The 13,994-nt window shown below is 48.0% G+C and overlaps 2 protein-coding genes across 2 annotated transcripts; one reads left to right on the top strand and one right to left on the bottom strand.

Annotated features, from left to right (window-relative positions):
• Nucleotides 1-4,463: 4,463 nt before the first annotated feature.
• Nucleotides 4,464-5,654, top strand: UCRPA7_5513 (putative fad binding domain-containing protein; the record flags this gene model as incomplete). Its single annotated transcript, XM_007918059.1, has 2 exons — nt 4,464-4,558; nt 4,622-5,654. 2 exons carry the CDS (start codon nt 4,464-4,466, stop codon nt 5,652-5,654), a joined length of 1,128 nt encoding a protein of 375 aa, XP_007916250.1.
• A 630-nt stretch (nt 5,655-6,284) lies between these two features.
• UCRPA7_5512 (putative ankyrin repeat protein) lies at nt 6,285-7,535 on the bottom strand (the record flags this gene model as incomplete). The annotated part of the gene is made up of 1 exon (XM_007918060.1): nt 6,285-7,535. One exon carries the CDS (start codon nt 7,533-7,535, stop codon nt 6,285-6,287), a length of 1,251 nt encoding a protein of 416 aa, XP_007916251.1.
• Nucleotides 7,536-13,994: the final 6,459 nt, after the last annotated feature.

Raw genomic sequence — 13,994 nt, 5'->3', positions numbered from 1 at the left:
ACTTCGACCATTTACATTACACATTCCCGGTTGTCTTCAAGCCTCATTTTATGCAGAGATACCGACTTTTGTACCGAGCCGGGTCCAAGTCCTCTGCCCCGACAGATCGCAGGTTCTTGCTGGTATTCTTTGCAGTGTGTGCATGCGCATCCAGCCTGCTCCCTTCACTCACATCGGAGCGTCGGTTTGCAGGCATTGAATACTACGAGAAGGCTCTATTACTTTATTACTCATCAACTGGTGAGGCATCACTCGAGAAGGCTCAATGTTTGGCACTGCTTGCCATGTGCTCTGCAGGCTGGAATACCTTGACACAGAGTTGGCTGCTAGCAGGACAAGCAGTCAGAGCAGCGCAGGACATAGGATTGCATTTGAGTAGCCGTCTCGTGAGTACTCATCCGATACATTCTCGGAAACCTTTCTTCTAAAAGCGTGATTCGAGCTAACTTTGCCTCGAGATGCTACCGCTATCCTCGAACTCGAGCTCTGTAGATCCCTCGGATTTCTTGAGGCAGCAGATATCTCGTCGTATCTGGTGGAGTATTTATAGTCTAGATTGGTATGCACACACTATATTGTGAATGGTTGTTCAAGTCTAACTTTCGGGACTTAGTGTCACTTCTATCTGTCTCGGTCGACCTATGGCTGCTCACGACGAGGACTGTTATTGCGAGATACCCTACAACTTGAGTGACGAGGAATTAGACGCATGCAGCCGTCAACAAAGACCATCCGACGCGGCAACACAGTTACACTCGGTTCATTCGTCGCCTCCCACAACCGGCTTTCTTGCTTTTGCTCGCCTGTGTCGTATAGCGAGCAAAATCCAGCAACTTAGCTCACCTCGAAGAATTCGAGAACTTGCGTCAAGCAATCCTAAAAAAGCCAGAAAGTTTGTTACACGTGTTTCAGCTCTTGATACGGCACTGCGAACTTGGTTGGAGAGCTTGCCAGACGATATCCGATTTTCTGCCAATATGTCCGAGCAAAACATTGAACGAAATCCTCATCTGACCATGTGTGCGATTATTTTCATTGTGCATGCTGGGTCTCTGCTCAATCTTTATCGGTAAGTCTACTCGCAATGCCACATTGTCAGTCTATCACGATAGTACTAGGTGATGATAACAATTATCCAGATGCTTCGTAGGCAACCCCAAGTACAATGCTCTTTTAGCCGACGAGCCAAATACCGTGGATGCTATTTCACAGTGCATGAGTGCTGCAAGGAGCTGTATAAATGCAGCGGAACTGGTTCGAGACTTGGTGCCACCCTCACATTACCTCGCGTTCTGTGTGCATTATTTGACACTATCGGGTGTCATGCTGTAAGTTTAGACAAGTCCCAACCTTTGCTGATAGACATGGCTAATACCGATTTCCTGAATTTAGCGTCAGGATGCCAGCGGCTCAGCCCAACTCTCAGACGATAGAAGATGTTGAGAAATGCGTCAGCTTTCTGAAGGATTTAGAACTCCTTTGGTCGGGAGCTAGTCGGAGCAGAGCGATAATCGAGCAATTGCTTGTAGAGTATCGCAATCGGACAAGCACCAATCCGCAAGGACGTCATCACACACAGGATCAGCTGGTTGGAAGTAATAAAAGATCCTTCGCGGAATTCGAAACAAGCAATACTGCGGATACCGGAGAAGAGTTCTTCTTTTGGCAGCAGATTGCAGGGCCGGAGTTCTTTGCTTTTGAGGCCACAGATCCTGATTTGTTCAGTTCATGGGATGGTACATAGGTCGCAATGACTTAGATTATGGCTATGGAAAGAAGGTCTGGAGGTCGGCCTCTTCCCGCTGAATGATTGATATTCGGCACTGTCCCGATGCATCCCCTTGACAATAAGTCTTTAACAATCAAATATTCAACCTGCACTATATGGCACCTTGTAGCTCCACAGCTTAGTGGGTTTGTGTTGGCGAACGCCGTCGGCCGGAGCTGATCCGATTTCCTATCATTACGTCGAGTCATGACTGTATGTCACGCCACGCCGGTTAAGCAGTGCCTATAACGTGTCTCGAGCAGAACGCCGAAAGGGTATGCTCTGTGCTTAGACAAAAGATATTCTGGGCACCCTATTCCAGAACAGTATGGCAGACACTATTCCCGTTTATCCGCCGGTTCCCTTGCCTTCTGCGCCTGTGGTCCTGCTAGCGCCCAATTTATCGTTGCAGCCACCGCTGTCACGCCGTGGCCATGGCCCTGGGCTCATAGTCGTCGATCCTGGTTATGATCTACAAGCGTTGCCTTCTGCCGAACCGCCGTCACAAACTCTAGATCCAGCCCCACAGTACAAGTGGGCTGAAGAGGGATATGCCGTTGTTCGATTGACTTTCAGCAACAACGGCGAGCGGACTGATTTGGTCACTGATATTACGAAAGCAATTGACAGTCTTAACGACTTGGAAGAGTGTGATGTCAAAAACAAATATGCTCTCCTTAGTAGGGTGCCCAAAGCTCCATTACCGGGCCTTGCTCACAGAGACTCTCAGTTTATGGGACTCCCGAGGAGTACCCAACGTTTTTCCCAGACCAAATCGAAGCCGCTCTTGCTGCAGCGGCCAGTATCGTGGCAACCGTCACCTTCTCATCGTCCTGGACACTTTCTTCAGATTCAAGACCGCAGCTGATCCACGAGCCTGGCTCTAATCCTCCTAGCGAGAAGAAGCCAAACATAAAAGTGTACACCTATCCTACCGTCTCATCAACAAACTTCATCATTCCTGGAAGTGAAGGGTTCTCTTACAGCGCTGCCTCCGTATCACACACTCGAAGTGTAACGTTCATCAAAGAGTTGTTAGGCGGGCCAATATTCGACTTGGAGACGATATGGGAAGAACACACCTACTATGAGTTCGAAGATCGATCAGTTGAGAAGACAATGGGCACTATGGTACTAGAGCCATACGTAAACCATGTCCCCACGGTATGATTAGCCATCTTCTCTGAACGTGTCTAGTTCAAGCAATGCTTCATCTACATGCATAAGACTAGCATGATGCATTGATGGTTCTCATTTATCTCTAGATACAACAGATATTGACGCAGAGAAACAGATGACCGGTGGTATCGGGCGGGAGCGGCTCACGAACTTCTATCGACATCATTTTATCTGGAACAACCCCGACGACACAGTGCTTGAGCTGGTGAGCCGCACCATTGGCATCGATCGCGTTGTAGACGAGTTTGTCTTTACATTCACTCACACCAAAGAGATTGACTGGCTGTAAGTCTCGAAACAGACATAAACCAGGCCTATTGAATCTCAATCACTGATAACGTGCAGAATTCCCGGAATACCTCCAACAAATGTTGTGTTGCGCATCCCTTTTGTGTCAGTGGTCAATATTCGCGGGGACAGGTTATATCATGAACACATCAGCTGGGATCAAGCGAGTGTTCTGAAGCAGCTGGGAATGCTACCGGACTACCTTCCGTTCCCACATGCAGTACCTGGACACGAAGGGATGAAGTTCGAGTGCAAGGTTCCAGCTGCAGGTGTTGAAACGGCGATGAAGTTGCAAAACCAACGTAGTGTTGAGAGCAATGGGCTGTTTGTGGCTCCTGGGGCTGGCATTAGGGTGGTAGGATCTACGCCTTGAATCTGAAACTCGATGTCGACTGTGTCTCAAACTGTTTGGTCATGATCAAGAGGTTTCAAGGTTCCTCTAATATGACTCTGAGGCCCGCCACGTACCAAAATGGAAGTACTGTAATAAACATCAAGGCAGACAACAAAGGGTCGTAGGTGTAGCCTTATCTTAATCGATATCTACAATCACCAACATGCTTCAGTGATTGCTTTATCTCATTATCATTTAAACTAAGGAATGGCCCACTTCAACGAACAGCTGCGATTAACCTCCGAAGCCCACAGCCCTTGGCGCACGCAATTTTGCCGAGGCCTTTGAGGAAGCCAGCTTTCAAACAGAATGACAAGGTCAGCAACAGGTAAAGTTTCAGTCGTATGAACGGGCGGTGTAACCTTTTAGTAATTACTCAGTCACCTTAGCAATATTAAGTAGTAAATGGTCTGATTTTTCATTTCGCTTCTTCAATATTTATAGGGAGGTAGACGCCATGCGGCCCACTGGCCTTATCTACCCATAGCACTAAAGTGGCGCCTTGTTAGTAGCATGGCGCTACCTTTCGAGCTAATGACACCATCCGGCTGTTTCCTATCATGAATTTGATATGACCTTTAAAATTCCCTCTTTGGTTCAATAATAGCTCAAGGCTGTGACTTCATCAGGATAATGGCCGCGGAGGGATTCAAGGCAATCGTGATTGGGGGCGGGCCAGCAGGCCTCACGACTGCCCATGTACTCTCCAAGGCTGGAATAGACTTCCTAGTCCTTGAGGGGAGAAGAGATGTAGTCATCGACAGCGGTGCAGCCATGGTCCTTGGTCCACACAACCTGAGGGTGATGCGTCAGCTTGGTCTCTACGATAAGTTAATGCCTCTTGGGACCGAGGGCCTATACACCAAAGGCTTCCTCCAAAATGGACGCGCATTCAAAGATGTTTCAGACTTGAGAACATTCAAACAAAAGTAAGCCCTGTCAACTGCGATAAACCATGCATGTCTCGTTGGGTCACTAAGGGCGTTTTGAAGTCACGGCGTGGGACTGGTTACATTTCACCGGGCCGAACTCATTCAGTCACTCTATGACAACCTGCCTGATGGGGCCAAGGCACGCTACCTCCTAAATAAAAAAGTTGCCAGTATTGAGTCTGGGGAGCAGGGGGTGAAGGTTATCACCACTGACGGAAGCGTCTATACCGGCTCTATCGTGATTGGTGCAGACGGCGTGCACAGTACAACTCGCAAGATCATCCGTGGCCTTGCTTTAGCAGAGGACCCCGAGAGGGAGTGGGATGCAGAGAACCCGTTCCCAGCCGAGTATAGGTGTTTATGGTGCACATTTCCTCGCCCTTCCGAGCCGGGCGAATGCTTTGAGACACCTGGCAAGGACTTGTCTGCTATGTACCTGACAGGTAGAGACCGTGGCTGGGTTTTGCTTTACGACAGGCTACCAGAGGCGACAATTGAGCGACACGACTACACCGAGAAGGATATAGAAAAGTTTGCAGCTAAGATTGCCGAGTATCCTCTCAGAGAAAACCTCAAAGCCAAGGATATATTCGAGAAGCGGTTTACCTGGGGCTTGTCCGATCTCGGGGAGGGTGTTGCAAAGCATTGGAGCTGGGGTCGGATCGTTCTTGTAGGAGATGCGATCCACAAATTTACGCCGAATACTGGCTCAGGCTTGAACAACGCAATTCAAGACATCGTTGCACTCACCAACGGGCTACATTCTGCTATTCAAAGGGTTCCCGGACAGCCTGACAGCAACACGCTTACGGAGGTCTTTAAGAAATATCAGGAGCAACGCATGAACCCCTTACAAGAAGATTACAAGCGATCGGCCCTCGTTACTCGACTGCAAGCTTGGGCAAGCCGTCTACATTTCTTCTTGTCCAGATTTGTCTTTTCTTGGTCTTTCGCAGCTAATTTCCTGGTCAATCATGTCATATCACCTGCTGTGAGGCAGGGCCTAGTGCTCAACTATGTGGCCTGTACGGACTTACCTAAGGGTAAAGTTAGTTGGGAACACCAAATACCCAATTCTGAAGCAGCCGAATAACTTCCGAGTTGGTAATTTCATACTTTACTATAATGATCTTTAAAATATGATCCAAAGTTCATCAGGGGCATCAATATTTTTCCTCTGGTTTGAATCAGCCTCCAACGTCTTTTGAATATGTAACAGTTCAATTGGGGAACTAGAATTGCTTGCCAATAAACTATCATAATGAACAGCTACTTTTAATGTCAGCACAGGGCCTTAGCAGTTTGACTAAGTCTTAGCTACTACAGAACAAAGTGCTCCCCGAATCTTTCCCTCCACAGCTTCCTTCATCGTGAATGAGCCGATGCTGCTGCTTTTTTAACCTATGCAGTGGGTGCGCCTAGTGCTGACTATAGTGCTGTTTGGAGCCTCAATATGCCACCCCAGTTAAAGTTGTCCTCAAGCTGAAAATGGAACTAAGCCTTGCAAGTTTATGGGAGTGCCTGTTTCGACACTCTACTACCGTAATTGCCTGCCCTATTGTCTCTTGCTTGAACATTATGTACTCTTATCTTTAGCAACAGCTATCTTGAGAATTGTTCTCCTAGCTCATCTAGTGAGTTTAATTGTCTATAATAAGAGAAGAATTACAGCAGCATACCCTTGGTGGTATGCCTAAGTCTTACGAGTATCACTGAACAAGTCTTATAACATCTTATGAACCCACTGCTTGATCGCTGGGACGAAGAACAATCTCCCAGACCTTTCCGCATCAATCGTCCGGATATCCTCAACTGAATTTTCCAAAGAATTTACTCTTGAAGCTTCCATACTCGACGCCGCTGTAAAGAACTGTTCTAAGTCGCTATTTTCCCCATCCTCGGTTGAAAGCAAAACTGGCACTATAACCGGCTGTGTCAGTTTGGGTAGGACGGATTTCTCCAGCAGCTGCTTGAAAGTAAAGGATTCCTCGGGGCTCGGTGCTTTGGGCCGGTGATTTGTGAAGATATCCAGCGCCGTATTACCATCCTTGTCGCGGGCACATACATCGACACCATGAACGCCATCGCGCAGGAGTTGCAGAATCTCGAGTGTGCCGAACCGCGCCGCGTAGTGGAGGATCGTGGAATTGTGCTTGTCGACCGCGTCGGTACGGGCGTCGTGAGCGAGAAGTAGACCCACGCACTTGACGGATTCGCGGAAGATGGCAAAGAGAAGCGGCGTGCGGCCCTGGAAGTCCGTGATCTCGATGTCGGCGTGGTGCCGTAGGAGGAGATCCAGCTTGTCATCGCCGTCATTGTACGCCGCGAGCAGTGCGGGCGTGCGGCCCTGGTAGTCATTGTTGTCATCAAGGAGTTTGCTCTTCCATATTACAGAGTTGAACTGCGATTGTACGAGTAATGCGCCATCTCGCTGTCTGGGCCTGACTCTTATCCGTTCCTCCCACTCTCTCTGGGCAGCGACAAAGAGCAACGGCGCCAGACAATCGACCCTAGCCCATTCGACAGTTGCGCAAAGGTGGATAGGCGTTTGCTTCTTGTAGTCTCGGAGCTTGATCGAGGCGCCAGCTGCTAGAAGTAGCCTAACGGCGCCAGCATTAGCCCTGGTCACAGCCCAGTGCAGCGGAGTTCGCCCTTGTGTGTCTTGTGCATCAATCTCGTCCCTAGAAAAATCAAGCTGCAGCGCGAGAAGTGAGTTGGTATCATGACTGGGGTGTGTTTTCAATCCCATAATGATTTGGTGCAGAGGCGTGTACTTCCTCGTCATGAGATAATCAAATCCATCTTCAATGTCCAGCTTGAATATCTCAATCAACGCTCTGAACCGCTCGGTTCTGCCCTCACGTACCATCATATTCCAGACAATGTCAATCGGTGATCGGTCGATCTGGTCGGTCTCTTGTGGATTTGCTCCAGCTTGGAGGAGGAACTTACAAGTGCTCGTCTGCTCCTCCATCGTCGCTAGGTTCAGTGCTGATCGACCATTCAGCGCATTGACGTCGAAGGGTGATGCTTCTCCCGACTTAAAAAGCATATGTAGGCCTTCCACATTGCCCTTCGAGGCGAAAACAAACACATCGGCATCTGGCGCGACAAGTCGCGGAGTTCGCACGCTGATACGGTGTGCATCGAGGGGTCCCCATGTACAGGTGAGCTCCACCATTCGATCCAAAAACCAGCGTGGAAAGTAGTATGAAATCCTCAGAGACTTTTGGCTATTCTGCTGGCATGTTGCATCATTGCATGTCCGGTATCTGAGGATGGGGGAACCGGTGTAGCCGAAGAACATGTTGCCGACAGCGGCTACCGCCCAGTGTGGTGTCTTCGCACGGCGCGTTCTATGACACCGACATGCACAATGTTTGCGACATGCGCCAGGTCGGTAGACACTTGCCTTAACCAGGTAATTGAAAGCAGATTCGTCTTGATCAGCCTGCTTCGGGGTCGTCGACCCCTTCTCCCATCCACCTTCGGACGCAACAAGCGTGTCCGACGAAGCACGTCTTGAGGGACTGTCGATAGACTCACCGTGCTCTGCAGCGTCGACTGCCCCTCGGGGCAAATGCATGCCGAGTCCTGAGAGCTTCTGATCAAGTGGAACATCCGCGGCAGCGTTCACAGAGTGTGTACTACTTGTTTTGGTCACGAGAGGCGTGTCTTGCTCATCCACCGTCGTGCTTTCAGTCTCAAGGATCAGATTGTTCGACTCGGTCGCGGCTTGCTTCAGGGTCGAATGTAGTGATTGTAGGGAATAAAAACTCGTGTTCATGGTGTCTAGGCGCTGTAGCGTTGTTGTCTCGAAGTCTCGAATATTAGTACTGATTTCTCGAGAGAGGACGGCAATATCTTGCAGATCAAGCTGAAATCTCGGTAACGTCTTTCTATCAAAGAAAATATCGAATCAGCTACTTCCTAATTTTTCAGTCATCTCAATGGCTCAAATCGACTTACGCGGTATGAGTAGAGATGAGCGAGTCGATATTGTGCCGAATATCTCGCAGTCTGTTGACCAACTCTCGCAGCTTTCTCTGGTATCTGAACCATCCAGTTTTGGATATCTCGACGGGCCCGTCAGATCCCTTAGAAGACTGGACCAGAATCTTCTTGGTCATGATGACCGCGATCTCGTCCAGTGTGATCTTCGCTTGATCGAGTAGCTGGATGGCTTGGCGGGCTGGTAAGCCTCCTTGCGCCTCGAAGTCAGCCGCTACATCGGACATGTAGCATAGAACAGCTTCAATATCCGAGATCTAGGGATTGTGTATTAGATACAGCGCCGCGAGAGCCTAGGGCTGGCCAGGATAAGATGAACAATCTAAAAGAGCGAACCTCGTCATACAGTTGCACGAACTGGCTCGGCACATGTCGCAGCCTTATCACTGTAGCCAAAAGTTTCGATGTCGCCGTTACGGCCCCGGCAACAGCGATGACGCTTGCTATTATTGATAGAGGGTCCATTACGGGTCTCAGGTGGAATGGACAGGTGTTCGGCTTTGAAGCAGGTCGTCGACAACAATTGCATGAGGGTGTAGATATTTGGCACAACCACCAGATAGATTAAGTGGTCACGGAGGTCCACGGTGAGGGGCCGACCTTCACACTGACAGCCTGCTTCGTCACACAGGACGGGACAGTGGTAAGGTGGAACGATATGTGTGCGTGATGAGCTGGCAGGCGATTGTCAATTGGGCAAGAAAGACGCTGCAGAGCTCGCCCATGTTCTGTGGCTGGTTCCTCGTCCTGCGACACGGATGCCGACAGCAGCCGCGCACACCTACTGGTGCAGCACCACCTACCTATCTTGGGTATGCTCGGCACATAACTGCCACTCCCGCTTCCATGTCGTGATAAGTCAGATGTTGAGAATACTCAGCCTCACATAAATCCCACACATATTCGACTGGCTTTCGGCCAGAGCAAGGCGTATTTTCTCTGAGCATTGTTGACTATGGCAGAATCGCGCCTCATCCCTGCCGCGAATGATCTTCCTCCTGTGGCATACGGGCTTGGATATCGCCATGGTCTTGGAGCGGGGGCTTATATCTTTCAGTCAAACTACGCTGAGTATCTCAAGAGCCTCCTCCCTTATTCAGATCCTCGAATCCAGATCAATATAATGATCCAACCAAACTCTTCCCCACATATTGGAACTCTTTGTAACTTGGGCCTGGCATTTGTGGTTGCTCAGCGGATGGCTAAGTTGGGAATGGACGCAATGGTCACCTGCGACTTGTGCGATCGAGCCAAAGGCGAGCAGTTTACAATCAACGGCATCGTCTACCAGAAAAGCCTCAAGCACAAGGGGGTGTTCCAGAAGCATCTGCCAGATTATGAGGAACTTCTCAGCACTTGTCCCAGAGGTATAGCGTACCATACAAACTCAGAGTTGAGGAAGAGTTCCTTAAGAGCGACAACATGAAGGGGGTGCTGGAGGATATCATTACCAACCGCGACACGTTAGGACGGTACCTTGCACCCACAAAAGCATCGCTACCTATTCGCTCTGCTTGTCCGAAATGCGGACTTATGGATAAATATGGCATAAATAACAGCTACGCTCCAGATGCCAGCTCCGTATCATTCGTGTGTCCCCATCATGGAGAGTTTACCATCAGCACAGACGACACGCATCAGTTTAGTTTCAATTGCCAGCTGTTGAATTTAGTTATTGGCTATCTTTACCAGCGTGCTACCTTCAATTATGTTGAAGTTATGGGCAGCGACTATTCTGGATTTTGGCAGGAACAGTTGCTCTACCGTTTTCTCCCCAAACCTATGCTTATTGTCTATACTCCTCTGATTTCGGACTGGTCGGGAGCCAAGGTATCTAAGTCGCTATACTTGCAAGGAACTGCCTATGACTATCTGAAAAGAGCCAATCTTGAGTACCTCCTCAGCTACAGAATCCTCCGACAAGAAGGGAGACACTTAAAAATTCTCTGGCAGGAGATTGAGAGGTGGGTCGACGAACCGTACAGACTCTTTCGAGGATATAGTCTTCATTATATTCATCTACTCTTCGAAGAAACTGTTGGAGACCTTCTTTGTCAGGGTACACACAAACCTGAGCCAGAATAGGGTGAAATCTCGTCAAGGAATAGACTAAATCTTTATAAATAGAGAAAGTTTTGTTAATTTAGGTTTTCTTATTTTAAGACTATATATTTAAAATCGAGGCTCAACTACGAGAACGTCTGCCCAACTCACCAGGTGCTTACGCCGCGATGTACAGACTTTGTTTCTTAGTAGAGTAGAAGAAATAACGAAGATAGGGAAAGAGCTGTAAATGTTAGGTGATTATTATAAGCAAAAGTTGAAATATAATATTAGAGGCTAAGTGTAAACAATATAGATAATACTATAGGATTCCCATAGTATCAACATGTAGGAGCAGAAAGAAAACCCCTTCTTTAATTGTCAGCTAGAGGAGTCCGAAACGACTCTATATCAAAGCCCCTCGCAAAGAGTTGACAATTCTTTTTGTTAGCCTCTCGTAGGAGGAAAACACTACTAAATGGACTAAAACTGTGTTCGTTGGGCGGTCTCGCTTAAGGTAAAAGAAGCGCACTGCAAAACAGACCTACAACCCACATCTTCCACACCTCTTCATCCACAGCTTCATCAGAAGAACCTCAATTACACTTCAGATGGCTTCTCAAGCATCAAATGACGCCTAAAGAATCTATAATCCAAGGCAAGTGCAATTTCCTCGATGTCAAGGGTGTCAAATACAGCGATAACAATACCTTTCCGCTTCCACGGCGTCTGCAAGACTAATGGCTGGAGAACGCTTCAAGAACCGCGCGATCTCCGTGCCAGGACAAGATGCGGAACGTACAACAGTAGTTGCAGGGGACAACACAATACTCAGGCAAATGTTCAACCGACAGTGCTACAATTTCCTTCAAGTAGTCTATAAAGATTGATATAGATTCTTCTCATTGGTGACTGATACTCTTTAATGAAGGCCCTGAACATCGAGAAAGCTGGCCGTCAACTACCATTCGAGTTGGCAAGCCATCCCCAGCCATAAGCATCCCAACAATATTGCTTGAGGAACTCGTAACTAGACGCCAAAATCAGCACCATGTGTATCAATCAGATAAAGGTCGATTCATTGAACCGACATACCTATTCGGTCGGCTCACCACAGCAGCATCGCTTGCGGCCCCAACCACAGCCCTGCATGTACATAAATCCTCCATAGCCATCACAATGATACTCGCACTGGCCAGAATTGGTCCATTTGCATTCACTAGGGTGATAGCATTGCCCGCGTGATTCAAGATCAGTAGTCAGGCCTGGCACTGGATATGGGCTTCCGAGAACGCTAGTGGTGAAGGCAGCAGCAAGAATCAAAATGTAGGACTTCATGGCTACTATACTTTGAAGAGTGAATTGTAGAGAACAAAGTTGGTATCTTGAAAAGACTTGACTAGATGAACCTGAGAGTGTGTTGCTAAAGTATTTCCACAGAGATGGCAAGATGCCGTTATTTATATTTGCCGAGGGATGTCGAGGCAAGTACGTCGAACTTCCATCATAGGCGCCCTATCTTTGACGATTCATAGAATTGTCGAACTCGTATCGATCACTTACACCGAACTTCATTTCTCCTTCTTTCTGCCTTGCACTGCCGACTGATTCGATGAAGCATTAAAGTTGTCAGAACAGAATTCAAGACCAAATACAATATATGACGCCGAGAAGATCTAAATTTGGGTTGCCGGACGAATTCTTGACACCGGGCGTAGGATCAAATCAAAGTCTTCAGGGAAAATATAACGCTGGTTTATTCATCATGATAAAGTCTTACATTAAGACGACCTTCATCTTACTGACCGATGTCATAGATCAACGTCCCGGTGCTCGCTTTCATGTTAGCTAGTCGATCTCCGTACTTGAAGTTGAAACAAATTTCTCATCGATAAGTGGTCAATCGATTTAAAAGCAATTATTTATGGCGTCAGGAGGTGGCACTGCAGATATACTGTCCATCGCCAAGGACGGCATTGTCGATTAGACTCTTCAGCTGAGGCTGAGTTTGTGGGGTTGGAATGCCTTGTGCTCGCGGCTCCCAGTTACACCGAGCTTACAACTGTAGGTGGGCTACACTTCAACCCCTCCGATTCGTCAGATGGATGTTCTCCAAACTGTCGATCGAGGATATGCTTACAGATATCCCGTGCCAGTGTTATTACGCCCACACGATAGGTACGAATGTCTCATAGGATCATTGAGCTTCTGTCCAGTGATGCTATTTTTATGGCTTGACATCATGTTGTTTGCCAGCAGAGTATTTTCAGTTCCAAGACTTGGACTTTACTCGACCCAAAGCGAAGTGTTGCTTGCCATTGCTGGCTTACAACGAAGTATAAATAACTCGTAGTTGAACGAAGGTCTTTCAACTTCGGTGAGCAATCTGTCAATCGTCCGTGTCACATATTTCCCCCTTGACCCACTCAAAGTTCCTAGATATGAAAATCAGCACGAGTATCATTGCTCTCTGTGTTGGTCTTGCTGTGGCAGGTCCGGCCAAGCCTGATCGACGAGGTCCAGACATTAGCGATCATGAGGACAACTTCTTTGAAGCCCTGGAAAAGCGCAAGGGTTGTAGCGGCCATCGCCTAAATACAGACGAGTGTCAAGGGAAGCGTATAGCCCCATTCAACTCATTTCACAACTGGTGAGACAACGAGTGAGCAAAAGAGTGCCATTCGTGTACCTAATGAGAATTATAGTCGTGATGCAGGAGGCCACTGTTGTGCAAAGGAAAAGACACGAGAATATGGCTTAGATGTCCGAAAGGGTCAAGGTGACGAGGACTGTGGATATTGCTTTACAGGATATTGCAGATCCGCCTAGGTATAGCGAATAGGGGAAGCAGTCTCCGGAGATTTGGGGCATAGCTGAGCTATTAGTACCGAAGCTTGATGAAAGCTCGGCGGTATAATGATAAGTTATCAGATATTGCATCTCTCAACGCATATGCTGCATTTCATTAATGGCTACGATCTTTGGTGCCGGTACGCTGTAGTTTTTGGATTAGTATGCTTGCTGATTCAAACGCAAGTCTTGTAGTTGTTATTTTGTGCTTCCCGGCGATTGTGACACAAATTCCGGCTGAGTGGTGATTGGTCAGATTCAAGTCAGCAATGTGCATATAGACTGGCGTAGTTCGCCTGCAAAGAAACCCGAGTGGATCCCGTGTTACAACTAAGCAACGACAGACCTGGTTTGGCGGAGGGTAGCTTATGGTGACTTCCACTCGGCCCTCATTTTTGCTGTCATCATTTATTCTAAGGCTCTCCTGATCTTCACATAATCTCCGGCCTGTGGTACTTTAGGTCTGGCTGTTGCTATGGCATGTGCACTTTGACAATGCGTCCTACCAGTAGTGAAACAGGGCAGCAGT

The sequence above is a fragment of the Phaeoacremonium minimum genome (genome assembly GCF_000392275.1).
Source record: "Phaeoacremonium minimum UCRPA7 unplaced genomic scaffold PA7_03_scaffold_414, whole genome shotgun sequence".
Classification (NCBI taxonomy): domain Eukaryota; kingdom Fungi; phylum Ascomycota; class Sordariomycetes; order Togniniales; family Togniniaceae; genus Phaeoacremonium; species Phaeoacremonium minimum.
This window is presented reverse-complemented; position numbering and strand designations above follow the sequence as displayed.